General features: G+C 44.2%; 1 protein-coding gene and 1 long non-coding RNA gene across 2 annotated transcripts in view; both read right to left on the minus strand.

The window, feature by feature from the left end:
* Positions 1–14586, minus strand: part of LOC108516961 (uncharacterized) — a 29538-nt gene extending 14952 nt beyond the window's left edge. The window contains exon 1 of the long non-coding RNA XR_001881959.1: positions 14365–14586. This is a non-coding gene — a long non-coding RNA (uncharacterized LOC108516961). The remainder of the gene's footprint in view (positions 1–14364) is intronic.
* Positions 14587–16049: 1463 nt separating this feature from the next.
* LOC108516960 (actin-related protein 3-like) overlaps positions 16050–27627 on the minus strand; it is a 66052-nt gene continuing 54474 nt past the window's right edge. Inside the window, exons 10-13 of the mRNA XM_017854731.1 lie at positions 20597–20729; positions 18484–18642; positions 16429–16500; positions 16050–16103 (exon numbers count right to left, since the gene is read on the minus strand). Of these exons, the coding sequence (XP_017710220.1) occupies positions 16050–16103; positions 16429–16500; positions 18484–18642; positions 20597–20729 (418 nt within the window). The remainder of the gene's footprint in view (positions 16104–16428; positions 16501–18483; positions 18643–20596; positions 20730–27627) is intronic.

Raw genomic sequence — 27627 nt, forward strand, 5'->3', positions numbered from 1 at the left:
CTAAAGCTTCTCATCGCCCTTTGAATGTATCCAGTTTTCCTGGCTTGACCCACAGACTCCACATCATCTTTCCCCACCTGCCTCCAGCTCATCTCTAACCTCCCTCTGTGTGATCAAAAAAAAAGTGTGATCAAAATGCCCCACTGGCCCTCCTTCTGTGGCTCAAACACACTCAACTTAGTCCTCTTCAGGGGTTCTGCATTTACATTCTTCTCCACTAAGTAGCATTTCCTCAGATCTTCCCAAGGCTGGCTACTTCTTAATTATTATTCAATTCTCAACTCAAACATTAACTCCTCAACCAATCCAATGACATATTCTCCTACCACTTCCCCGGTCACACCTATTAGATCGATATGTTCTATTGCCACCATGACATTTATAATCATGTAATACCATCTTCGTTTCTTTTTTTTATTCTGAGCCCTCTACAAGAACGAAAGCCCCACATGGACAGAGGTGCTGTCTGTTTTGCTCCCAAGTGTCATCAAACAGTGCCCAACACATAGCAGATCCTTGATAAGTGTTTACTGCATGGATGAATGAAGTGGTTAAGCAGTCATGTGCTCAGCCCTGCATGGGAATCGCGGCAATACTACTAAGTGAAAGGATCCATTTTCAGCTCAGACTACCACCTAGATGGAGCTCTTCCCACCAGAATAGATTTAAAGTACTCCTCAACCGTCATGGTACCCAAAAGTACTCATCACCTCAGGGAGCACAGAAGTTCTACCTAGAAAGGCAGAAGACAGACCTCACCGTGCCATTTCTCATCTGCAGAAAAGCAGGCAACTAGCAAGCAATAAAATCTTCCAATGAAAACACTTAAGAAAAATTCAGTACATTAAGACAGAACATTGAACAAGTGAGCAACTAAATACTAAGAATTTAGCACAAACAAGTGCAGCATGTAGAAAACAGAAAAATATCTAAAATAGCCTTTAAGAGAGATTACTCTCTTGGCCCCACCAGTTATGGATTCTAGTCACTTCTTTGATGTAAAATAACTAAAAGTTGCCATCAGAATTTGCCCTAAATAGTTTAGTATTCATGTTACATAAATATGCATAGTGAGCTGCATACAGGTCTCAATAAAATGGTAATGGATTAGTCAATAACCTAATTCAACAATTACCTGAGTTAACAAAGTCTAACTTAAAGACTATCTCTCAGTATTGCATACATATAACATACAAACAAGTGAATACTAACGATGCTTTCTTAAAAATGTGAATACTTTTTGATTCTACAATTCTACTTTAAGGAAGTTAACTTAAGCGACTAATTAAGAATACAAGTTAATTTGTGGCTATAAAGATAGTCCTTACAATATTATTTATAATAGCAACCTAAATATCCAACAATAAGAGATTGGTTATAGCCATTTTAAAAATTATTCTATGGATATTTATTGGCAGAGACTGTGTTCATTAGATTGAAAAAGCAGGTTACAAAGCAATGCAATCCCATTTATTTATTATACACACATGTGAATGTGTAAATATATGTGTGAATATGGAAATGTGGAAGAGACAGAATAAAAGAGCAAGGAAGGGCATACACGAAACAGATTTAGTTAGGTTGGTGCAAAAGTAATTGTGGTTTTTGCCATTGAAGGTGATAGCAAAAGCCACAATTACTTTTGCAACAACCTAATAAAAGCAGTTTCACTGAATAGTAGTATTAGGAAAGATATTTCTTTTACATATTTTGATTTTCTTTATCCTAATCTACTCTTTTTCCTATAATAAATAGTTGTCACCACTGTAATATGAAAAAAACTGAATTTTTAATCAAAACTATGTTGGTGATCAGAATAGGTGTTTCTTAATTCATTTATTCCATCTGAAAGTGCCACATATAATACACACATGGACAACAACACAAAACTGTAAGCACAAAATAGACCTATGAGCCCAATGGACACCCAAAATCTGTATCTTTTATTCACACAGCTGAACTGTCATTTCTCTTTACACCAGCCTAATTATTTCACCTCCATGGAGCTATTATGCCCTGCTTCTCCCCTTAGCCCACTTGTTACTTTTTTTTTTTTTTTTTTCTTTGAGACAGAGTTTTGCTCTTGTTGCCCAGGCAATGGCACAATCTTGGCTTACTGCAAACTCTGCCTCCAGAGTTCAAGCGATTCTCCTGCCTCAGCTTCCCGAGTACTTGGGATTACAGGAACCCACCACCATGCTCAGCTAACTTTTTGTTTTCTTAGTAGAGACGGGGTTTCACTATGTTGGCCAGGCTGGTCTCAAACTCCTGACCTCAGGCGATCCACCCACCTCAGCCTCCCAAAGTGCTGGGATTACAGGCATGAGCTACTGCCCCTGGCCTTGTTAGTCTTTTTATTCTTTTTTACAGGTTCCTTGTTTCAGTCAATTTGGGCTACTATAATGAAACACCATAGACTGGGCAGATTAAACAGCAGAAATTGTTTCCCACAGTTCTGGAAGCTGAGAAGTCCAAGACCAAGGTGCCAGCTGGTTTGGTTCCTGGTGAGGGCTCTCTTGCTGGCTTGCAGACAGCTGCCTTCTTGCTATGTCCTCACATTCCTTTTCTCAGTTTATGCACATGAAGAGAGAATGAGACTTCTCCTGCTTCCTTCTTATAAGGCCACTAATCCCATCAGAAAGGCCCCATCCTCATGGCTTTATCTAACCCTAGTCACCTCTCAAATCCCCATCTCAAAATACCATCAAACTGGAAGTTAGGGCTTGAACATATGAATTCGAGGGGAACACAAACCTTCAGTCCACAGCACTTCTCTTCCTCTGATTAAATATGAATGTTTCACAGGGCTCTGTCCTGTTGTTCTACACATCCTCCACCCTTCACACACACTGATGGTTTTCACCATATCTTTTTAAAATCTCAAATATGTACTACTATCCCAGGGAGACCCAAACTTCAACTCCAGACCTAAATCTCTCTGGGGTCCCACAAACAGCTCAAGCAAACACACCCTAAAGTTTCTTCCCTTATTGAATCCTATCTCTTCTTTGTGTTTACCATGAGGGTGAATGAATGGCACAACCATGTACACATTCACCTGAACCAGCAGCCTGGGAGACCACCTACACTCTTCCCTTTATGATACAAAGCTTTGTATCATGAGCTTTGGCCAGTCCTACCCAGAGAAAGATCACAAAATAGACAAGAAGTATTCAGGTCCAGAATTACATGGAGAGAAAAGAGAAATTGCTCAATCCAGAACTTCAAGACCCAGAATTTAGACTTTAGTGTGAGGAGTGTGACCTGCCTTGCATGGAACTATCAGTGGTTCTAGGTGCTAATGTAACCAAGCCCACAAAACTCACAGTTCTTAGCCTCTCTGGCCTGGTGGACATGTCAGTTACGTGGACTACCAACATCTGCAAAATATGGGAAACCTCTAGAAACAAGAAGGGCAGTGGGAGGCCTTTGTTCTATTCCCACAAATGGCATTAGTTTGCTGATTTGAGGTTTTGTAAGCAAACCAAAGTAAATGCAACCTTGAACAGAGGTGAAGTTGTACTTCTCACCAGATTTGGCTTGCCTCACATTGATCCTATAGATTTCTCAAATACATCTCAAATTTCCTTTTTCTACTTCCTTTATTAGCTCATGTTTTAGCCATTTCTCTCCAAGATCAGGGCCCAGCTCCTAGTTTTCGCCCTCACTGAAATTTTCTCCCACTCTTACCTATTCTCCACACTGCCCCAGGAGCCATCTTTCTAGCATGTTGCCCATTGAAAATCCTGGAATGGCTTCCCATCTCCCCCTGAAATAGAAGTCCTCTCCCACAGGCTCCTGCTGGCCTGTCCACACCTTTGCACCTGCATCCTCCACACTGTGGCTGCACTTGCCATTCCCAAGCACTCTACTCTCTGCCTCCTCCACTTGGTGCAGGTGCCTTCACTCACCCTGGCTCTCCCCCTGCCCAACCTCCCAACTTCTCTCCTATTGAGAACTTCCCTGGGAACACTCCACAACACCAACCCCCAGAGGTTTCAGAGGTCCTTCCTACTTGCTCCCATCATTCTTCCAGGGCATAGCCTCCAGGGTAGCCAGATCTCGCCATATTTTATAGCAGGTGTTTCTTGACCTCTCTCTACCACACTGAAGGCACTTGATAGGTATGGAGGCTTTTCACCTTTCTTCTGACATGTAATTCGGGGCTTAGACATAAATGTTCAAGAAGTATTTCTGAATAAATGGATTAAATAAAATGAACACACCAAAGAATGACTGAATGGCACCGATGATAACAGGTATTCACCTCTAGGGTGAAAACCTGCTTCAATAGTGCTTAGGAATCCTTGCCTTTAGAGCACTGAAATTGGGCAGTGATGTTAGCCTTGTGAAGTTATTTGGGTTATGTGGAAATCAGGGGAGTCAGGATAATCCATAGAGGAAAAGGCATAAAAGGCCAGCCTGAAGAGATTTTCAAGTTTCTGCCATATTGGTGTTTTTCCAATAGCCGCAAGAAGATATTGCAGCTCAAATCCACCTTTTCTTAGCAAATAAGCTCCAAAAGATGATCCAGAGAAAACAAATTCCATTGAAAGCAATGTTCCATTAATCAGGGGCTCTGAGATGTGACCTGCCCAGGCAGCTATTGGCCTCTTCTGCCATTTTATATTTCCTCTTTAATCAAATCCCTGGATGTTACAGTTCTCAACTTGCAGAGATTTAAAAGGCACTTTGATTAATGGACTTGATCAGTGTCCGCTCTTGTTTAACCATGGTGCTCTCCTCTGCGTTTCACACCCACATCACACCATCCCCTTTTATTACAGGAACTGAAGAATGTGATGGTCTGCCAGACAGCAGAGTAATTTATGAAAAATATATTTTTAAAGGGAGAGTGTATTAAAGCTTGAAAAGAACTCAGAGCCCATTGCTATTTTCATTTTAAATAGGCTATGCAAATAATTAAATGTCACGTCATATTGACACCATCAATATTAGGAGAGTATAGATGGTATACAACCCCAGAGTCCTAGAGAATATTAAATCAGATCTGTCAGGGCACACTGCATCATATCCTGCTTTTGACATGAAACAACAGTATCTATTGGGTTAAAATGAGCCAATTTTCAAAACCTCTACCTGCTACAAATGTTTTCACATATACCACAGCTCTTTAAAAAGAGATAAAGAGAAATTGAGACGAATTCATAAATATATTTAAGCACTAAATCCCTCTTTGGTTTTTTTTATTTTTCTTAAGCCTCTCCTGCCTCACAAAAGCCTATTTCAAATATTGACTTCAAGGAGAAGATGGATAAGAATAGCCAATATTCAGGGCTAAGGTAATGGATGCTGCTCACCCTACTTTAGAACAGTTTAATTTGGATATTTACCTGAACTCTGCTCATTACTTTGTACACCTGAGTCTCAACCAGGCACACGAACGTGTACTGTGTACTGTGAGCTATATACTGTGTTCTATGGTGCAGCTCTTTCAGATTAGCAGGAAAGTTTTAAAAAATCCTCTTTGAAGGGGTGGCTGCCCTCCACACTGTGGGTTGCTTCTCGTTAGGTGGAACGAGAGACTCTGAGAAAAGAATCAATAAACAGAGACAGAAGTATAGAAAGAAAAGCGGGGGTAGGGGACCGGTGCTCGGTGCTTACAGAGGACCCACAACGGCACCAGCCTGAGTTCCCCTCAGTATTTATTGCTCAAGATAAGGAGTAAATCAGCAGTAAAACATACAGATACACGGAGATGTTCCATTTGCCCGGGACGGGAGGAGCAGAAATGCTCTTTCAAATCTTTTACTGAGATTTAAGAGAATGGTACTGACTTACAACCACAAGCGGCTTTAAGCATTTGCCTAACAAAGCACATTCCTTACAGCCCAAAATCTTTTCAACCTTAAATTACCACAGCGATGTCTCTAGCAAGGACAGGATGGGGTAGAGTCACAGATTAACAGCATCTCAAATACAGAGCCAAATGAAGTCTCTTAAATTTACTTCTTTCTATATAAACACACTAACAAGCCGACCTCTCTTTTCCCCACACCTCTTAAAATGACATTGAGAAAGCACAAATTGTCAGTGAATAAATATTTATTGTGCACCTACTATGTGCTAAGAATTCTGCAACGTTGTAGAAGTGTCATGATGAATAAGACAATGAGGAGAAGAGTTAGCAGAAAATATGCCTTTCTTCTTTTCAGTTGCCTAACTAGTGATTCTGGGAATTCTTCCTTCCAGAGAACCTAATAACTGGTTATCCCACAATGGCGCAGAATCAAATTGAATGTCAAAAGGAAACCAGTCTTGCATCTGGGATTGGTTGGTTGGCCAATAAACACCAGTGACAAAAGCTTTGCAATGACTCCGGTAATTTGTCTCTCCATTGCCCATGGCAGACATCACTAATCAATTACAGCATTTGGCCATCTACTCCACAATTATTTATTGAGTGATTCCTACATGTCAGCACTCTAATAAGCACAGCAGATCCTGCAATGGACAAGATAAACAAAGTCCTTGCCCTTTTGGAACTTACATTCTTGTGGGGAAACAAGGCAACAGACAAGAAAAATAATTTTAGATAATGAGAGGTGATAGGAATACAACTAGGCAAGGAAAGGGGATAGTGCGTGCCTGAGGGAATGGGGGAGAGAGAACACTTTTTAGCTAGGGTGGTCAAAGTTATCTCAGTAGAGGTCACATTTGGAGAGAAACCGTGAGATCTATTCCACTGGCTCCCCTTCAGGACAGTACTCCAGGCAACCATTACCAGTCAACTGCTGATCAGACATTTATTTGCTATGAATGAGCCCTGAGTAAGGCATACTAGGGGATGGAGAAGAATCCAAAATAAAAAGCATTCAGTGTAGCTATAGGATACATATTTAACAAAATCAAACATTACAAGATTGAAAGAAGACTTGAAATACTTGGATTCTGGTCTTATTTTAACCTTTTAGACTCTCAGTTTCCTCAGTAATGGAATAAGAAGGTTGGATGAAATAATCTATACAAGCCCTTTTAGATCCTATGGTCAATAATTCTAAGAAGTGGGGTTTTAGACAATTGGAGAGAGAGGGTAGATTAAGTAGAGAAGTATTTTTGTAAAAGAGGTCATTTGAACAGTCAGAGGAGAAATGAGACGTAGCTATGACTTCCTGGAGGCTTCTGGATGACCAGCAGAGCCACCGTCAGCTGCTGGTTTTGCAAACAGCTTCAACTACCACCATCCAAAGCAGTTTTCACCTTGAATTCTGCATATAGGCCCATTGGTGTGGTCTTCTCAGCCGGGTGCACATTCAAAATCTCCAGCATCACAGTCTGTCATCTGCTCATCTCCGAACACAAAGATCTACACAAAGGCAAATCATCATGTTGTGAGACAAAGAAGAAAGGGTTATTAGAAAGAATCTGCCTTTCACTGCTGCCTGCGACAGGGGAGTCACCACTTCAGAAGTGTCACAGGAGAGAATTACAGGTTTGCACAGTCATAATGGGTCTGGATCAAGACTCAGGTACTCAGGTACTTATTTTTTAAATTCTTGATTTTGCTCCACAATAGTATTAAAAACAGGACCCAAGTGCATAAAATGTCCTCTTTTATACAGGTAGTACTTCAAGTTTGGGTCCTTAGCCATAACCCAGATACTTATATGTTACTACAATACTGTGAGTTTGGATGATAAATGACTCAAATTTATTTTGTGGGTACAAAGTGCTTCATAAATACTTAATCTCCACAGTGATTTCAACTTAGAATTTCTGACTCTATTTGGACTTCTCTTTATCCAAGTCACACCAGGTCCTTGTTCTATTTGTAAATATGCAATGTTCCGCACCAGCCTCTGCACCACTCCCCCTGCTGCTGATGGATGCCGACTTGGGTCCCGCATCCACACAGCCTGAAAGATGCAAGAGAAGCCAGGAATGGCCTTTTGAGTAGCCTATGATCCCAGAATAGCCCCCACTGATTTACTGTATCTCCCGTTTTCCATGCTCTGGAGCAAAGATGGAACTATCTTTGTGACCTCTGCCAGACCACAGGGTTGGATGTTTTCATGAGAGGATGCTCTCTCCAGAGAAAAGCACATGATAGCAATCTAGTATTTTGGACCCACCAACTGTTCATCCATCAAATCACAGTCCCCACCCTTCTGCCAGGAGTGAAACAGAAAGGTGATGAGGGACTTGCTTTCTCTGGGAACATACTAGAAATGGCAGTACAGATACCATCTCTTCTGTTTCCCTCCTAAAATAGCACTCCTGAAGACACTCAGCATGGCTTTGGCCTACACTCTAGAGACCCTTGAGGATCAGGCTGGAGTCTACTGGCCAGAAAATGTGTGGTTAGTTACAGAACACAGCAGCAAAACAACTTAATCTCTCTGGTCTTCAGTCTTCCCATTTATAAAATGAATGTTTAGGTCTGTCTCTTAGGCATTAACCTCATGGTAGCCTATTTGATGAACAAGCCTGGTTTGAAATCCCATCTGGCACGTACTGCTTGTGCTGCCTGGCCTCAATTTACTTGTCTATATAATGGAAATAATACTCACTTCAAAGAGTAACTGTAAGAAAGAGATTAGTTAAGCACATGTTACAATTGTTAAACTGCAGTGAGCTGTCTCACCTTATTTCTGTAGGCAGAGTCCTCTTACATTGCCATCCAACGGAGTTCTCTTTCCCACGGAGGTGCTCACTAAACCTGAGCACCTCCAAATCCAGTTTGACAACAAAATTGCAGTGCAGCCCAAACCCTGTTGGAATGAAGAGCTTATCTGGATCGTTTCTGTTGAAGATGAATATCCCAGGCTCATCACACCTCCCAACTTGCGAAATCTGTGAGAACAACCAGGCATGCAACACAAAATGGGGAAAGGAAAAGCAGGCCCCCGAGGAGAGAGTGTTAAGTACATATATATCTGCTCTATTATCTCAGTGACTTAGGACAACAACCATTTTAGTTTATCTCATGATTTTGCGGGTCAGTTTCAGGGACAGTTTAGCTGGGTGATGGTATCAGCTGAGGTCAGTCTGTCGTATTTAGATGTTGAGTGGGCTGGACTGGAGGGTCCAAGACAGTTTCACCCATGGTTTGGGGGTGGGAATGGTTGGAGAGCTGGGCTCAGCTGGATCCGTCTACTGGAGCATCCACCCATAACTGTGCCAACATGGCGGTCTCAGGGCGTCAGACTTCTTACATGGTAAGCTGACACTTAGAGAGAGTGTTTCAAGAGACCAAGGCAGGAACTTCAAGGCTTCTTCTGATCTAACCTTGGAAGTCATGCACCATCACTTCTACCACATTGTAATAAGCAAGTCATCAAGGCTGGTCCAGATCCAAGGAGGGGAATAAGACTTCACGGCTCAATGGGACAAGTAGCACAGAATTGGCAGCCATCTTTAATCAACCTCAATACCTGACCCTCAGTTCTGCTCTGTAGAACGGGCTGTGGGTAGACCTCTCCCATCTTTGCATCCATTCCAGTGTCACTGCCAATGTCTTTAACACCTAATGAGGAAGCCAAAGGCAAGAGGTCACAGGGCAACAAAAGACCTCCAACAAGTAGGACCTAGAGGCTCCCCTGACTTGTCACCATCTCAAAATGTCTGCTGTGTTCAGCTGCCTTTCATCAGCCTGGAACCCGGAAAGCCAAATACTCCTCACAATTTCTGCTTCACAGAGACCTGTACTGTGGACGGGAGGCTGTCTGGAGGCTGGCGCCCCCCGGAAGCTCTCTGTCAACTACTGTTTTCCTGATGGCAAGCCTGCTGACATGTGGAGGGGAACTCCATTTTCTCAGGAAGGACAGGGAAACTGAGTGTCTGAAAAGGCTGTGTCCTTTTGCAGCTGATAGCTATTGTGCAAGAAGAACTCAGGCCCTGTTAGGGTTCCCAGGGTCCCAAAGGCCTCCCCATTAATTGAGAGCATCCAAGGGCTTGCAACAACAAAAGGTGAATTTTTCATACGTTGCCTTCACCGTGAGTCAGTTATGGCTTTGTTCCACATCATCTTTACTCCAGGACCAGGACTGAGAAAGCAGCTTCTGTCTGGGACAGTGCCAGTTGCTGTCCCAGAGGGAAAGGTAAACACAGTGATTCTTAATCCTTCTGCTCAGAGGCTACACCTGTCACTTATATGCGTGTGTCGTTGGTTAAAGCAAGTCAAATGGTCACACTGCATCCAACAGAGCAAGGATGTAGAATCCTCCCGCTGCAGGGAGAAGCCCTGCAGAGGAGGGTGACACAGTATTTGGTGAACATTCGTATGATCCTCCACAGTCTGTTCTCTGGTTACCAAACACACAGTTCTCTCCCCTCCTCTCACAGTAGAACACACTTACTGTTCCCCAAGGGACACAACCCAAAACTCCCCTCCAGGCACTGCTCAGAGCTGAAAGTCCAGGATCTGTGCCAAAGCACAAGCCTGTCTACAGCAGGTTTCGACACGCCTCCTTTAGATGGGGATACCAAAGAAACGACAAAGCAAGTCACCTGCTCCCACACACAATCCCAGTATGCCACTGGGGACAGGGACACAATAAACACTCTCATTTGGAAAGAGAAGCATAGGAGGCACACAGGAGTCACTGACCCATGTCATTTTAAATTCCCCCCAGGGGACATCGTGAGCACCCCTTTTCCTAAGGGTGGGGAATATTCCTTGACCAGCCCCACTGATTGTTTTCCCTGGGAGAAACTTTCTGCCCCATGATTCTCTCTGGCCCCAGGCTCTGCCCACCGGGAGGGCCTCTCAATTTCCTACCTGCCTGAGCTGTAGCTGAAAAGGGCCTAAAAGAAAGTGTACTCCCTGGGGCGCCAAGCTGGCCTTCAGCCTGCTTCTTACCTACAGATGTTAGAGTCCAAAGCCTGTTTTAAGCCTCAGACAAGCACAGTCTCTTTACTCCAGCCACTGGCTCCTTTGCCTGTGCAATTCTGTTACAGTGTAAATTGGTTTCTTCTATGTTTGAGTGTAGTCTGTATCTAGAACCATGAAAGATAATAATAAAATGAGGCTGGGTGTGGTGGCTCACGCCTGTAATCCCAGCACTTTGGGAGGCCAAGGCAGCCGGATCACGAGACCATCCTGGCCAACATGGTGAAACCCCATTTCTACTAAAAATACAAAAATTAGCCGGGCATAGTGGCGCACGCCTGCAGTCCCGGCTACTCGGGAGGCTGAGGCAGAAGAATCGCTTGAACCCAAGAGGTGGAGGTTGCGGTGAGCCAAGATCTCGGCACTGCACTCAAGCCTGGATGACAGAGAGAGACTCCGTCTCGAAAAAATAAATAAATAAAATGATTACTTTCACTCCAAGACCCTTACTTTTAGGTTAGCTTGTTATGCAGCTCTAGATAACAGAACATTGTTTAAAAAATACAGATACCCAGGCCCACTCAAGGCCGATTCAATCAGAGTCCCTGGCAGAGAAGCCTCCGCAGCACTGACTAATTTCTCCAGGTGCTTCCATTGTGGTTGAGGGTTGAGAAGCTGCTGATCTTCCAGAGGCGACGCCGGTGAAGAAACCCAGGGGTCTAGGCAAAAAGTCATCTTTGGATTCTCCTCACCAGAAACTACTTTTTAAATTTTTTCTCCCACTGCGTTCACTTAGTGAACACAGCCTGCTACAATTCGGTTAGTATATATTACCAATGGTAAATAAAGTTCTGGAAACAACATCATATGAGGAAAGTGTGGTAAAAAAAAAAAAAAAAAAAAAAAAAAAAAAAAATGGGGAGACACGTAATCCTGAGAAGAAAAGATAAGGGAATGCAACATTTACTTATTTTCACATATTTAAGTAGTGTATGGAAAGCTTTTTTCTGCTCACTAGAAAGCAATGGTTAACCACTAGATAGAAATAACAAGGAAAAAGATTATGCTTAATATGAATTTCTTTTTTTTTTTCTTTTGCCTTCACCCCACCCTCACCTCTAATTTTTTTGTTTTAATCAGATGGAAAAATCACTTTTTCCTGACAGCAGTTATGGAAATATCTCTAACCATGGTGGTGATTTGGGCTGTTTACAGGTAACCTAGTGCTCACTCCTTCTGAGCACAGGGTAGGACTTCATTTCCCCACCCCTTCCAGGTTAGGAATGGCCTCCTGGATAGCCTTGGCCAAAGACATGCGATGGGAAGTGCTGTGGATTCCTCCACCCGAAAAACTTCAAGAGCCGTTGTGCAGATTACCACATCCCCTTTCTCTCTTCTCGGAGATTGACGTGTGGAGGCACCGTTAGCCTGAGTCCTGAGTGAAGACATGGAGCAGGCCCCTCAGCAAGATTGTCAGCTCAAATACAGGATGCCCAGTTACACCTGACTAATTTTAGGAAAAAGTAATAATTTTCAGTATGCAATATTTGAGACATACCTATACTGAAAAATTCGCCGATCATCTGAAATTCAAATTTGAATGTTATGTATCTTTCTTTGCTAAATCTGGCAACTCTATCCTTAAGTGATTCACGGTCATCGTGAAACCTCAGGAGGAAATAGACCTTGTTATTTTAAGCCACAGAGATTGGGGATTGTTACTGTCATCCGCGTCCGTGTGAAGAGACCACCAAACAGGCTTTGTGTGAGCAATAAAGCTTTTTAATCACCTGGGTACGGGCGGGCTGAGTCCGAAAATAGAGTCAGCGAAGGGAGACAGGGGTGGGGCCGTTTTATAGAATTTGGGTAGGTAAAGGAAAATTACAGTCAAAGGGGTTTGTTCTCTGGCAGGCAGGAGTTGGGGGGGGGGGGCCAAAGGTGCTTTGGGGGGGGGGTTTTGAGCCAGGATGAGCCAGGAAAAGAAATTTCACAAGGTAACGTCATCAGTTAAGGCAGGAACAGGCTATTTTCACTTCTTTTGTGGTGGAATGTCATCAGTTAAGGCAGGAACCGGCCATCTGGATGTGTACGTGTAGGTCACAGGGGATATGATGGCTTAGCTTTGGCTCAGAGACCTGACAGTTACTGCCAAATAACTTAGCCTATCCTGACTTAACTACTTCCCATCTCTGATGAGGGAATATGTTGAAGAGGCCTAAGTGTAGCCTCAATATTTGAAAGGAAGAAGACAGTTTCTGTACATAATAAAAGAGAAACTTGGGAGCTCTGGGACATAATTTGAGAAGGAAGGACGGGTAGAAAATTGGTATAACACAGCCTCAGCCATCGGGGAACTTCATGGCTACTTGGAAAATAAAAATTAAAACAAACAAACAAACAAACAAAAAATAATGGTAGAGAGAATTCCTGAGAATAAAGAGGCCATGTGGGTTTGGAGCAGGCATGGAAGGACTTCATGGGGAAAGGAGGTTTGCCTGGCCAGGAGATAACCAAGTAAGTAGGACTAGGGTTGTAGAAGGGCTGAGAGCAGCCATTCCCCGGGGAAATGAGTAATCATGGTTTGTCTGTGAGATTGTTGTCCAGAATTGCCAGAGTCTACAAGACCAGCTGTCCCTGCAGAGAGGGAGATACAGTGCAAGGTGGTGTGGAAGTTGTAAGAATCAAAATGGAGTTACTAATGTTTTTTCTTTAAAAAAAAAAAAAGCAAAACAAACAAAACCCAAAAACCTCAGCAGGCTGTGCACAGTGGCTCACACCTGTAATCCCAGCACTTTGGGAAGCTGAGGTGGGCGGATCACCTGAGGCCTGGCCAACATGGTGAAACCCCATCTCTACTAAAAATACAAAAATTAGCTGGGCGTGGTGGTGGGCGCCTGTAATCCCAGCTACTCAGGAGGCTGAGGAGGGAGAATCGCTTGAACCCAGGAGGTGGAGGTTTCAGTGAGCCAAGATCGCACCACTGCACTGTAACCTGGGGGACAGAGCAAGGCTCCATCTGGGGGTGGGGGGGAAACTTGACAAATAGAGCTAGGAAAGGCCAAGAAGAAAGCGCTCCTACATTTGTATGCCTGATAACAAAAACTAACACAAAAGACTCTGCAAAACCACAACCTTGCACAAAGGCCATCACAGCCTTCCACATTAAAAAAAAAAAAAAAAATCCTCCACAAGGACATCCGCCCAGCAACTGCCCGTCTAACCTTGGACTGGCAACCCCTTTGTTATTGATCTTTGTAACCAAGGATAACCATTTCAAAACAAGTATGAAATCCTCCTCATTTTTTATTTGAAAACCTTTCTCTTCCTTTCTTCCTTTGCCTCCTCGAATATGCACATAGTTTACTGTGGCATTACCATTGCAATGCTCTGCTCCTGAATAAATGCCTTTCTTTGCAGAGCCTCTCACTGTGTGGTTATGTAGGTTGACAGGGCCAGCTGGACCCAAGTTTACTGCCTCTGGCAGGCAGTGGTGATAAGAGGGAGTAAAAGCACCTTGTTGGGGAGTTGAAGGGAAAGACATTTCAACGCACAAACCCAGAAAATTTCACTACCTTTTGTTTGAAGCATCGGTGTTATAAGAAAGTTCCTTGACAGCAAGGGCCTGGCTCTCTTCTTCTCCATGTGTGCGCATCCCACATGGGTCCCATGCTTAGCCTACGGCGGGTGTTCAAAAAGCATAGAATGTATGGCGGGATAGGGCCCGCTGTGTATACACTGTGACGCTTCTTTTAGTCGCGACAGTAATTCCCTGTGGCCACCAGGGGGAAGCAAGGTGCCTCAAACTATAAACGCCTCCGGGCTTCAGAATCCGGGCGGGAACAGTGAGTGATTCGCAAAAGCCAGTTGGTGCCTGGATGCCAGTCTCTGCCAGCATTTTCATGGAATCACGGCTAAGGGGGGTAGAAAACAGCAAAACAGTCATTCTTCTTCCATAAAGCTATGTGCATCTAATGTAAAGGATTATCCTACTTGGAGATTGTCGTTTTCACCTTTTTGTCATTCAAACATCCTTTCTTTTGTGAATGGTGGTGACTATACGTGGTTGAGTTTGTTTATTATTAATATTCTTATGTAAGTAAATAAATAGTGGGAATCTTTTGCATTCCAGAATGTTTTTAGAAAACTACTTTTTAGTCTTGTAAAATCAAAACAGAGACCCATTAGCGTGGAATGTGGGGATCAGCTCAGTATGGCGGGGCTCCCCAGCCTTCTCTCCTGCCACCCACGCGTCCCTCCTTTCTGCTTACTCCTCTTCTGATCGACAGGTCAGCTCTGGGTCGTGCTTCCAACCTCCTCCTCCTAGTTGAAGCCGGTTCTCAGGAAAGAACCTGCCATCCGCAGCTTACACCTCGGCGAGAATTTAAATCACTCTTTTCCTGTCCCGGGAAACCTTGCCTTTCCAGTCTTATCTCTGATTCCAGAACGCAGGTCTGTGTGGCCGGTTCGAGGAATTTCAAGCATCAGCAGGCAGAGGAAAGTACCAGAGTGGAAGGCAGCCCACAAGGTGTTGAAAGCATGCCACCCAGGGAGCCTGCAAATCCCAACCCCTCTGTTAGAGAGTTTGGTGGGGAGCACTTCCAATGCAGGGAACAGAATCACTGCAACCTCCACCTCCTGGGTTCAAGTGATTTTCCTGCGGCAGCCTCCTAAGTAGTCGGGATTACAGGCGCATGCCACCATGCCAGGCTAATTTTTGTATTTTTAGTGGAGACGGAGTTTCACTATTCTCTTTTCTCTCCCCAACCCGGAAAATTGTGTCTATCTACCACATGTTCTCCCACATCTATTCGGTTTTACCTCTGTAATGCCTGAACTCAAAAGCCAAGAAAAAACCTCTTTCTCCATAACTTTACCTTTTCTGACATATGCCTCCTTGGCAAAATGAAGCAGGGAGATCTGGTAAGCAAATGCCAAGAATAAAATGATTAATAATGTGAAGATATTCAAATCGCCCAGCTCATTGAACCTGCGTGAGGATCTAGCATTGTCCCTAGTGTGTACAGCTCAGTGCACCGAGATGACCAACTGCCTGGGTTTGCTTTACTGTCAGTGCTAAAGGCAGGAAGGCACCTGCCAAACCAGGACAAGGGGGTCACCCCATGGTGAACATCAGTTACCCTCCCCAGCCCACACAGGCAGACAACCTGGGGAGACTACGGCTCAGGGCTTAGAACCCAAAGGACTGAACAAATGAGGAAGTTTCTCCAACAAAGGCCTTCTTTGACAGGGTAACCAGTCATAATTTCTGAGCATTCCAGGAGCGCTGTGCAGACTCACAGGTATTTGGCAACTAGTGGGATAAAACAAAGATGCCATTGAGGATATTTACAACCAACTCCTCTCAGGAGATAACCTCAAGGCCTTTCCCTTACACACGGCCTTTCCGTGACTCATCCACAGCAGCTCCCTCCCTCCACCACACAAAGACCCTGCAAATTCTGTTTCGTATTCCTGAGAATAAAAACACTGTGGGTCGTCCCCTGGAATTGGTCCTCACCCATTTTCTTTCCTTTGACCGTAGCCAGGGCAGGCATCTGATTCTATAGCTTATCCTTAGAATGGAAAAACAATTTGAATTTTCACAACCTGAAACCTAATTTCTGGTAGGAAGGTACCATCTGGTGGATATTTGTGAAACTGCTCACGTCCTGTGTTTGAAAACGAGCATCTGGGGGCAGCGCGCCTCTCTGAATGTCAATGGGAATGTTGCTCCAACAGGAGGTGAGCTCCACACTCAATGTGGCTGATCTTCTTAACTATGTGATGCTGTGTATGTGACTATGTGGGAAGCAGCGTCATCCCTGTTTACCGTTTGCCCAGTTCACAATGAATTCAAATAGCTACTCATTGTTTCTTCCTCTCAAGCATACTCCTTGCTCCTCTGTGACAGGCACATTGATCTATGAGAGTCGTCTCTCGAGAAATCTAGTCATATCACACGCGAACATTGTCTAATTGGTGCACCCACCCCACTGTGGGCATGTTCACACCGTGTCATGGGCCCTTTGTGGAGGGTTGTCCCCTTTGTTCACCACAGTCTGCACCCCCTGTAGGAGGTCAGGGGGTGTCTGCCATGTTTGTGGGACTAGCCCCCAAACAGCAGGGTGAGCAGGGTTGACCACTCGCTCAAGCTGGGCAGTGAGATTTTCACTCTCTTGAGATCTGGAAGCAGTATTCAGAAACCACGAACAAGTGCGGCTGGATCTGCGGTGGGGTGGATCCCAGCACTCAGGGGCATGCTGCTTCTGCCATGTGCACAAAGCAGCAGCCCTGCCTGGCCTGCAGCATGAGTATCAGCCCAGAGCAGAGAGAGCTGGAGAGGCCCTTCTGACTATGCCCTGAGGCAGTCCACATCACTGGGCTGCATTCTGGCCCTTGAACTTCATGGGTTATTCTATTAAAACAATGAATTTGAAGTCAGGTAGCGTGATGCCTCCAGCTTTGTTCTTATGACTTAGAACTTAAAGTATAATAATAAAAAAAAACTATAAACAATTTCCCACTATAAGGAGGAAATAAAGTTTTGTTAATCAATATACAGGAAAAAAAAAAAAATGAATTCCCCTTGACTACTGAAGCAAGCTCTGGTGGTTACTTACGTTTAGACACACACACACACACACACACACACACACACCACAACACACACTCCTGCTGACAAAGGTCTATCAGCAGATCCTGAAGCCTGACCCAGTGGGTCTCACAGAAATTTAAAAAAAAAAAAAAAAAGCTTCAATAAAAAAAAAATGTCAAGGGATTCCATGTTCCGTATACATCTGCAGTCAACGGGGAGATAAACCAACCTGCCCCAAGCCCGTTTGAAGGCTTCAGCAAGGGAGGCCATTAAGCCTCTGCCCCAGCTGAAGAGCAGGCTGTCTCCACAGGAAAGATCATCCCCCGTGATGCAAACGGTTTGTGGAGGAAGTGCATGGTGCAGGAGGAAGGAGGCACTCCCTAACCAAAAGGAGGAAGTTGGAGTTTTGGTGGGGAGGGATGAGGCGGCCAGAGAGCGTCTCTGTGATGCTGCCTGGGCTCCCCGGAAGCCAACTCTGAGCAGAGTTCACTGCGCAGGAGGTGTATTAAGGAGTGTTCTCGGATCCATGCCTGTGGAAGGAAGGGAGATGAGGCAGGAGTGGGTAGAGGGAGGAGTTGAGCTGTGAGAGGGCACAGCAGCAGCCTCAGCCCACCCTACAGGGAGCGTTGGAGTTTTAATGGCCTGTCAGGCTTACTCATGTTGGGCTAAAATGGCCTGGCCTCGTCCTTCTGTGTCAATCAGTCGCTGGATGTGGGTTGCTCCATGAAGGCTGCGAACTTGGACGAGGAGGGTCTCTACAGCCTATAGCTGTCTGCTATCTGCTAATGGGGTCCTATCAGTGTCTGCTGTATGCTGATGGGGTCCTACCACTGGGGTGGCAAGTCCTTCCCTGTGGGAGTTCCTGATCTGTGAACCCCAGCTGGGTTCCTCATGAGATCTCTACTACCTTGTTAAGGTCTGGTGCTCACTAGGAGATGGCATTGTTCCCATTCTGTTCCTTCAATGAGAAATTGACAGAAATTGATAGTTTAAACTATAGCCAAAAGGCCAGGGACTAGGTGAGGAAATAATGTGAAGTCATCATCAATCTCGTTCCACTTCTACTTTTGCTCCTTTGCCCCTTCCCTTTACATACTATTCCTCCTCTCCTTTTTGTTTTCTCCCCTCTCTCCATTCCTTCCTTCAGTTGTTTTTCCTTTCCCACAGGATAAGCAACAGCACGGGCTAGTTCATCCCGTGGAGTAAATGACTGCTGACTAACCATTCCAGTCCAGAGCCATCTTCTCCAGTCCTGCTGCAGTCCAGATGTGCATCATAACTGAATTTAGTTCATGTCCTACCTGGCCTCCCTTCTCCATTTCTTCTCTAGTCCACCTTGACCACTGAAGCCATATGAAGCATCACTAAATGCCACCTTCATCAGGTCACTCCCTTGTTTAGGAGAGTACAGTGTCTCCCCAGGCCCTTCCAGGCCCGGTTCAAGGACAAGGAGCACTGGCCCAGGAATCAGAGGCCCAAGGGGCCATGTACCTCAGAAGTTAGGAGCACAGGCCCTGGAGCCCAACTGCTGGGCAACCTCATTTCCAACATTTAGCAGCTCCATGACTTTGGACAAGGTACTTACCCTCTTCTGTCTCAGTTTCTTCATCTGTCAAGCGAAAATAAGCTGGTGTGAGGATGTGATTAATCTAGTGAGTACATCTAAAGCACTTAGAATAGGTGCTTGATCATCTTAGCCACTGGTTGTATTATTTGTACTATTAAATCACTGAGTATCAAGCACCTGAGTGACCCCGACCTCGGACAAGTCACTTCACCTTGCTGGGGAGGGATCTCAGTTTCCTCATGCTTAAATTGAGGGGATTGCTTAGATCATTCCTAGGGTCCTGGCCAGCCCCAGGACTCAGTTTCTCTCATTCTCATCATGTCATTCAAGGCTCACCCATCCACACACATTTTCACACTACAGCTGTAACTGTGGGCTCACTCTTGTATCAGCCTTTGTTCCTACTCCTGTTCAGCCTAGCATTGTCGCTGCTCCCTTCAGTGTGTTGTCAGTCTTACCAGATTATGGGACAGAAATAGGTCTCTTTTATCTTTGTGTGCACACACAGGGTCTGGAATAGCTTCTTCTATATAGGTTTTCAGGCAGTATTTATTAACCAAATTGATGCGGAGCACGGGTTGCTTTTGGCCACTTTCCAGCTCTTCATCTTTCCTGACTCTACCCCTCTGGAACCACTCCTCTAGCAGAAGCCCTGGAAACACTCTGGCTTTTTCAATTGCCAGTTTAATTTGCCACCATCTGTCACAGAGTATGAGTTCCTGGAGGCCTAGAGCACATCCCCTCCCAGAGGTTTAGCACAGTGCCCCGTCCAACCCCAGGCAGAGGTAATTTATACGCAAAAAAAGGCCAGGGTCATTGTGGGAGAGGGGAAGGCAGGCTGAATTGGGAAGGAGACAAACCACTGCAGCCTTCGGTTCCTGAATCATTCCCACTCGGTTTGCATTGATTGACTTTTAGGAATTCATTTCTAAATGTTTAGAAAATGTTGCGTCTTTGAGTAGAGTAATCTTCCAGAAAGAAGAGATCATCCCAGCTGTATTGTTTATTCTTTTGTATATTAAAACCTGTGGCACCCACTGTAAGTTGTTTGGGGTTAGACCATGATAAGAGAAGAAACTGACAAAAATTCTTAAGATCCACAGGAGTGTGAAAAGGAGGTGGGAAGTGACACTTTTTCTAGAGGTATCAGTGATAAACTCTGTAATACAGAATAAAGAAGCCACTACAACGTGAGTGAGTGGGGCAGCTTTGGACCTGTGCCTTCTCCTTAGAAGGTCAACAAATACATTCCTATATGTTTAATAGATGTATATTTGGACCTGTTACACTGGGCCTACTGAGAACACTCACTAGAATTTCCAAGAACTGTAACATTCTTTTACAGAGTGGCCAGATTTCTAGCAACCACAGCCCTCCAGCACATAGCCAGGACTGTGGAGGTCAGGTAGAAAACACCACAGCATCACTGCTCCCCTGTACCACCAACGGATGTGCATTCAAGCAGCACAGAACAATTCAAGCCTGAGCAAACCGTGTGCTTCCAAGCATCATGTTAATTGTGAAGCCAGTTCAATCTGCTGGGAGTCCCTTTTGTGCTACAGATGTAATTCTGAAAACGAGTGCAAACAAGTGCTTCTGAATCCAAGGTCTGGTATTTCTCACTTTTGCCTTGCCAACCTACCCAGCCAATGCAAATCTCCATTGTTAATGCCGTGTAGTTTGGCCTCTGATTAATCTGATCAAAGGACATGTGCCCAGTGTCTCTTATTAACGCTTCATAGTAAGGGTCCTCACCTAGGGCTTGCTGCCATTTGCTACGAACACAATAGAGTGGTTACAGAATGACGTTTGGGGGATGATCTCTACTCTACCGTCTTGCCTGTAGCTGTTGGAAAAGGCCTCCTCTATATGTGCTGCTTCAAAATCCTGCCTCCTGGTCCTTAAAGGGCACATTTTATAAATCTCATGTATTCAGAGTAAATACAGCAAAAACAAAAAACCTCTTGAGGGGTTGTGGTCATGCTGGAGACAACCAGAGCTGAGACTGCTCCCTCCTCACCCTGGAGTGTATCACCCATCCTCTTCTCCACTGTTTTCCAAGAAGAGGACTGACCCCTCACTCTTTTCCAGAATTAACCTACTTTTCTCTCACTTTCCATCCCACCATCTCTTACCTCTTCTGGAAGCTTGAGTCAAACCCATCCCTTCTCACTTCTGCCTCCTTAGCCTCAGTGCACAGGTATGTTTGAGGCTTCCAGGTGAACGAACCCAAGCAACCTGTTTCCAACCTATCCTCCAGTCCTTTGAGCTTTTTTTCTTTAAGTGCATATTTCTTGAAAAAAAATAAAATCACAACAAAAGTTGTTTCCAGGGATTGGAGCTGTCTCATTATTCTTACTCCAGGGCTCCTTGCAATCCTCATCAATTCCCATTTCCCTTCTGAAGTTGATCCCTCAAAGGCCACCAGTGATCTTCCAATTGGGAAATGTAATAACCTTTTATTCAGTTTTTATCTTTGTCATCTCTCTGCAGGCTTTGGCATTTCTGCCAGCTGTTTCTTTCATGTCCTTTGCTCTTCTGGTTCCCAGGACACCCTGCTCCCACCCATCCTAACACTGTGGCCACCCCCTCCTTCCTTCTTTGACTCCTCTTTTTCCTTGGGTCTCCTGCATGTCATTCCCCGAAGCCCTGTTCTTATTTCCTTCCTTTACCTTTCCTTTCTCAAGGTTTCAGCATTCACCTCTTCATGTATTACCCTTCATCTTCACTTGCAGTTCTGAAGATGCTATTGAGCTGGCGATCTGTTTCTAGATCATGGAAATTATCTCCCATATACCCCTCAAAATCAACAGGTACCAAACTGCACTCACCATTTTCCCTCCTAAATATGTTCCTCTTATTTTAGATACTGTACCAACAGTCATCCTCACCTCCACCCCAGGCACCTCGGTCACCTCCCAGGCTAAACAACTCAGCATTGGCCTTCCTCCACTGCCTTTCCCCAGGTCTAATTATATCCTAAACCCCATCAATGCCACCACTGTCCTAGCCTTCTCATAGCCCCCTGCCTCCCTGTTCCCATGCTCCACCCTAATCCAGGTCTTCACAGTCTCTTCTCTGGACAATTATCTCAATTGCCTGAGATACTAACTTGTGTCTTTTGTGCTGCCTTTTCCCTTCTCTATTCTATGAAAAAATGAGCACCCTGTGCATCCTTGGCTTTAGGTGAAGGCTTCCTGGCTTTTACTGAAGAAAGCTCATTTAGTGTTCTTGAGGACAACAAGAGGAGAGGGAAAGACTTAAAGATAAAAGAAGTGGAATACCACTCAGCAACAAAAAAGAAATACTAAACAACAAAATGGTATGAACTATTGATTTCTACAATATGGGTAAGTCTCACACATACAATGTTGGGTAAAAGCAGCAGGATGCTACAGAGCGTATCCTGTGTGATTCTATTTATATGAATTTCTAGAACAGGCAAATTAGTCTATGAGGATAAAATTTAGAAGAGTGACTGCTTTCAGGCAGGGAGAGGATGGACTGGAAGGAAGCACAGGAGAATTTCTAGAGTGATAAGAATGTTCTATATCTTGATTGGGGTGTGCTTACGTGAGTATTCATCAGAGCACATCAAACTATAAAATAAGGTCGATAAATTTCACTGAATACAGTTTACAAAGAGGTCAGAGACTGAGAGGGTGAAGGGAGCAACCTCCTAAGCCATACTGATGGCAGCACCCTGAAGAGGCAGCGCTATTTCAGAGGAGATGGCTGTGTGGCCTGGTCCCTAGAGACCAAGCTCCTATGCCCTAAGCCACAGGAGGTCTCCCAGCTTCAAAGATGTCCATGGCAACCATGATGGAATGGAAATTAGGAATCCTTCCCAGGACTCCCAGGCTCCTAGTCATCTTTCCAGATTCGAGAACATACTTGGGAAAGCAGGAATACCAAATCATGATTCAGACTGAATTTTCTACAAGCCCAGCAGAATGGAACTTGAAACACCACCTGAAGAAAATAAGGAAATGGGCATTTCTTGCACAACAGACTCAGGTGACTGACAGTCATACCCCCTACAAAAGTAAACACCTCAAATTTTTCTCAGTTCTTCTCATCCACTTCTGACAAATTAATCTTCCTAATTATAGCTTGGGTGATTTCTTTCTCTGGATAACACTTTCAATGATTCCATATTCCTTAAGGAAGATAAAAATCTATATCCTTTAACCTAACATTCAAGGGCCTCTTCTATCTCTCTACCTTTCCAACCTCATTAGCCACCACTCCCCAGTAGGGGAGAGAGGGGGGGGGGACACTATGTTAAAAAGATTATTAATACCAGACAGAAGGAAATAAGTTTTAAATGCCTGTGGTCCTGTTATTAGAAAGCCACACTCTATAAGACCATAACTGGTTCCACACACCATTTGGCCTATGTTCAGAGAAAGTGAACAAATTTTAATATTTATCTAACCCAAATATAATCTTAAGTGTAAACTGCTCAAAATCTGGGGTTTATTACCACCACATTTTTCATAATAGCCAAACACAGTAAGCCCCCATATGCGTGTGACTTAGGGAACGAGAGACAAACGCAGGTTTGCGATGAGACACTGGGGTTTGGATCCCCGCTCTACTGTGTGTGTAGCAGACAATGCTAGTGCGTATCCAACAATGAACATGTACATTCCCCACCTCTTCCAAACAGAGAGAACTGGTTTTGTTCTAGTAGGGACACACCCTTTCACTTGGCGTCTGACTAAGCCTGTCTTTGAAATCTATTCAACCTAGACACATGGTGCAGTTCTGACCATTAAGACATAAAGAACTCTTCTGGAAGACTTGTAGGAAAATTTTATTTCTCTCGCGAAGGGCCACCCAGGAAGAAATCTCTCTTCTTCACATGGATTTGATTATGTATGGGCCTGAAACAGCAACCACTGTCAACAAAGGGAGGAGACAACCTAAGGACAGAGCCTCCACACTGAGAATGACAGAACAAAAGATGGGAAAATACTGGGTCCCTGATGATGCTGGTGGGCCACTAAATCAATCAGTCCTGGAGCCACCTACCTATAGACTGCTTTGATGTGAGATGACATTCTTATTTAATAATTGGAATTGGATTTTTCTGTTACTTGTATCCAAAAGGGTCTAGGCAATACTCTGTGTAACCTTGGTCTTTTATCCTTATAAAGTGTCAATTTTCTCCTCTGTAAATGGAGTTAGCAATGCTAATTCATGAAATGGCTGCAGGATCAAATGCAAAACATCTAAAACATTGCCTGGCACATAGTAGGTGCTTGGTAGTAATTTTATCTTTACCTACTTGGCAGCTTTGTTTTCGAGATGTACTTCTTTAAGTACTTTCTCTTATTAATCATTCCTAAACCTGATTTATCTTAAAGAATTTAACTTAAACACTCTTTCATGGAAAAATGATCAAAACCAGACTTAAGATCATGACTGAGAAGCTTATTTTTAATTTAACACAGTGCATTCAGGGTTTGCTGATGTGTGTAGACTGTTGCTGTCAAATGGGAGAAGAGGAGCTCGACACAGTCTCACAATCTCTGGCAATGCATCTGGTCCTGAAAACTAGACCCATCCCCCAGAGAAGGACTGGGGCACGCAGTACTTGGCAGAAGGTGGAGAAAGAGACCCAGCTAGGAAGAAAACCATCCGGGAGACCTGGAGACGTTCTGTTTAGTATCAGGAAACTCCATCAGCAGACACATAAGATAGTGATGTATAAAACAGTGGTTCCCAACTGGGGCAATAAAGACAGCTGCAGAGGGAGACAGTGTTACCACCTCACAATAATTTTCTTCTCAAGAATGGTTCTCTCTCCTTCCCATGGTCCAAGGGAGAAATTCAGTTTGTCCCCCAACTCCCACCCACCCAAGAAAACATTTCCTGGTGTTTGGAAATGTCTGCGTTTTACCCACCAGTTGGAGGTCTGGCCAGCCTCAGAGTTGAGAACCGGGCTGTGATGAGATACGGGTTTGCAGGCTTGAGGGGCTGCCACAGCGGAAGGGAGTTGTGTGTGCTTCAGCTGTGGCTGCCTCTCCTGGGAGGCTCATCACTGTCAGAGGAACTCGGGATGGCTCCGTTGTCATCAGGGCCCGATCTTGCACCATCCAGCCTTAATAAATCTATAGCATTAGGAGTCAGATTGGCAGCAACAACTCATCACAGAGAGGAGAGCAAACTTCCCAACCTCTCACCCTTAACAGAGCAGGAGTAGGGAAGCAGGGAGAAAAGTCAGACCCTGGGCCTCAGCCCCAAGTTGCTGGAGCAGTTCCGCCTAAGTCAGCTTGTAGTAAAGGATAGGAGCTCTGAAATGACTTCAGACTGCAATTGTAATATACTCATTAGAACACAAGAGTGGACTGCAATGGATTTAACAGAAGAGACTGGGGTTCACTCCCTCCTGTTTCCTTCAATGAGTTGGGCAGGGGAGGGGCAATAAAACTGTTACAGGCCGTTCTTGGCATGTATGTCTCTTGAGGTACTCTCGCTTCATCAAACCAGTTGGAGTCCAGAAGGATGTAGGAACAGGGACAAAGATAAGTCCCTTGTCACTAGCTCAAAATATAATATAGTGGCACTTGTTAGGGAACAGATACCAGACAACAAAGCTTCAGAACTTCACATCAAGCAAGCAAGAACTGAGGAGACATACTATCTGGTAAGAGAACAGGCTAACTTAGAATATTAACTTTATCAAATCCTTTTTGGCTACTCAAAAGCCTTTTTCTATGATTAATTCCCCACTTTTGGAGATTCCATGAGTAGGTGAGGTCACTGTAAGTTTCAAGTAAGGAAAAGTGTCACTGTCGGTAGATCAATGACATAGATCCACTTCTAGCCATAGAGAGGCAGAGATTTCTGTTCTCCACTAATCCTCTACCTAAAGGGCATGGTCTGCCTTGAAGGCACATCCAGTAAACTGAAGCTGCTTTGCTACGCTACTATATTCAGATCTATTGACTTCTTCAGTGGTATACTGAGCTATTTTTAATTTATGGCTTATTTTGCTATGCCATGAGTAAGATAGTGGGTGAACAAATGTAAACATGCAAAGCTTTGAAAAACAAGTAAGATCGCGGTGAAGAATTGTCCATTTACTTCTGCTCATTTTCAGGTGCAAATGACATTCTGTATTTCCTTACAGTAAAACCTGACAGCTTATGACCTCTTAGTTCCTATGCATCTATTTCATCTCTAATGACACTACTAACAAGGGTTATTTGCACTTATCACACATTATGACAAACACATCTATCCATTGACTTTTAGGTGACTGCAGACAAATAGAGCTATAAAAGGCTTCAAATGCACAGCGCCTCATTGCTTAAGAGTAATTTGTGCTTTATTAGGCAGAGGTGAAACTATGATGAAGAGGATGTCACTGATGATCTATTAGGTTTCAAACTTCGGGAAAGTTTCAAGGAAATAGCTAAGATGGGAAACTTCTTTGATTCAATGTGGAAAGCATTTTCTAAATATTTACTGTGTATCCAATGCTGGCCAAGGCAATTTTAAAAATCAGGTGGAACTGGCTGAGTACAGTGGCTCACGCCTGTAATCCAGCACTTCGGAGACATAGTTGGGCGGATCCCTTAAGGTCAGGAGTTTGAGACAAGCCTGGCCAATATGGTGAAACCCCGTCTCTAAAGTACAATTAGCTCGGTGTGGTGGTGCATGTCTGTAATTCCAGCTACTCAGGAGACTGAGGTACAAGAATCACTTGAACCCAGGAGGCAGAGGTTGCAGTGGGCTGAAATCGTGCCAATGCACTCAAGCCTGGGTGATAGAGCAAGACTCTGTCTCAAAAAAAGAAAAAAAGAGGCCGGGCGCGGTGGCTCAAGTCTGTAATCCCAGCACTTTGGGAGGCCGAGACGGGCGGATCACGAGGTCAGGAGATTGAGACCATCCTGGCTAACACGGTGAAACCCCGTCTCTACTAAAACTACAAAACACTAGCCGGGCGATGTGGCGGCGCCTGTTGTCCCAGCTACCCGGGAGGCTGAGACAGGAGAATGGCGTGAACCCGGGAGGCGGAGCTTGCAGTGAGCTGAGATCCGGCCACAGGACTCCAGCCTGGGTGACAGAGCGAGACTCCGTCTCAAAAAAAAAAAAAAAAAAAAAAGAGAAAGAAAGAAAGAAAAAAAGAAATACACACAAAACCATTAAAAGTGGAAAACACAGGATAAAGGGATATATGTTACATATTATGTAAATACACATACATAATGCTAAATTGAGAATTACTGAAATAAAAAAAATCAATACAGTCTTCTTGGTCTCATGTCTGCAGTATCAAATACTGTTAAAAACAGTGACAACAGCCAGATGTAGTGGCTCGTTCCTGTCATCCCAGCTACTCAGGAGGCTGAGGCAAGAGGATCATTTGAGCCCAAGAGTTCAAGATCAGATTGGGCAACAAAGCGAGACCTGGTCTCAAAAAAAAAAAAAAAAAAAAAAAAAAAAAAAAAAAAAAAAGTGACAATAAATACTATGAATACAACTGCTTTCTTAAAGTGTTCCTGAACACTCAGTTAAAATCAAGTTCTCTATCCTTCTGTACTTTTCACTTAGAAGGTACTTCTATCTAGCACAATCAGCCCAAAGCCTCTATGAATCAACTTATAGTCTGACAAAGATGACCCATTATCATAAATGAAACTATGCACAGAGTAACCA

This window comes from Rhinopithecus bieti, unplaced genomic scaffold (genome assembly GCF_001698545.2).
Source record: "Rhinopithecus bieti isolate Rb0 unplaced genomic scaffold, ASM169854v2 scaffold_37914, whole genome shotgun sequence".
NCBI classification, from domain to species: Eukaryota; Metazoa; Chordata; class Mammalia; order Primates; family Cercopithecidae; genus Rhinopithecus; species Rhinopithecus bieti.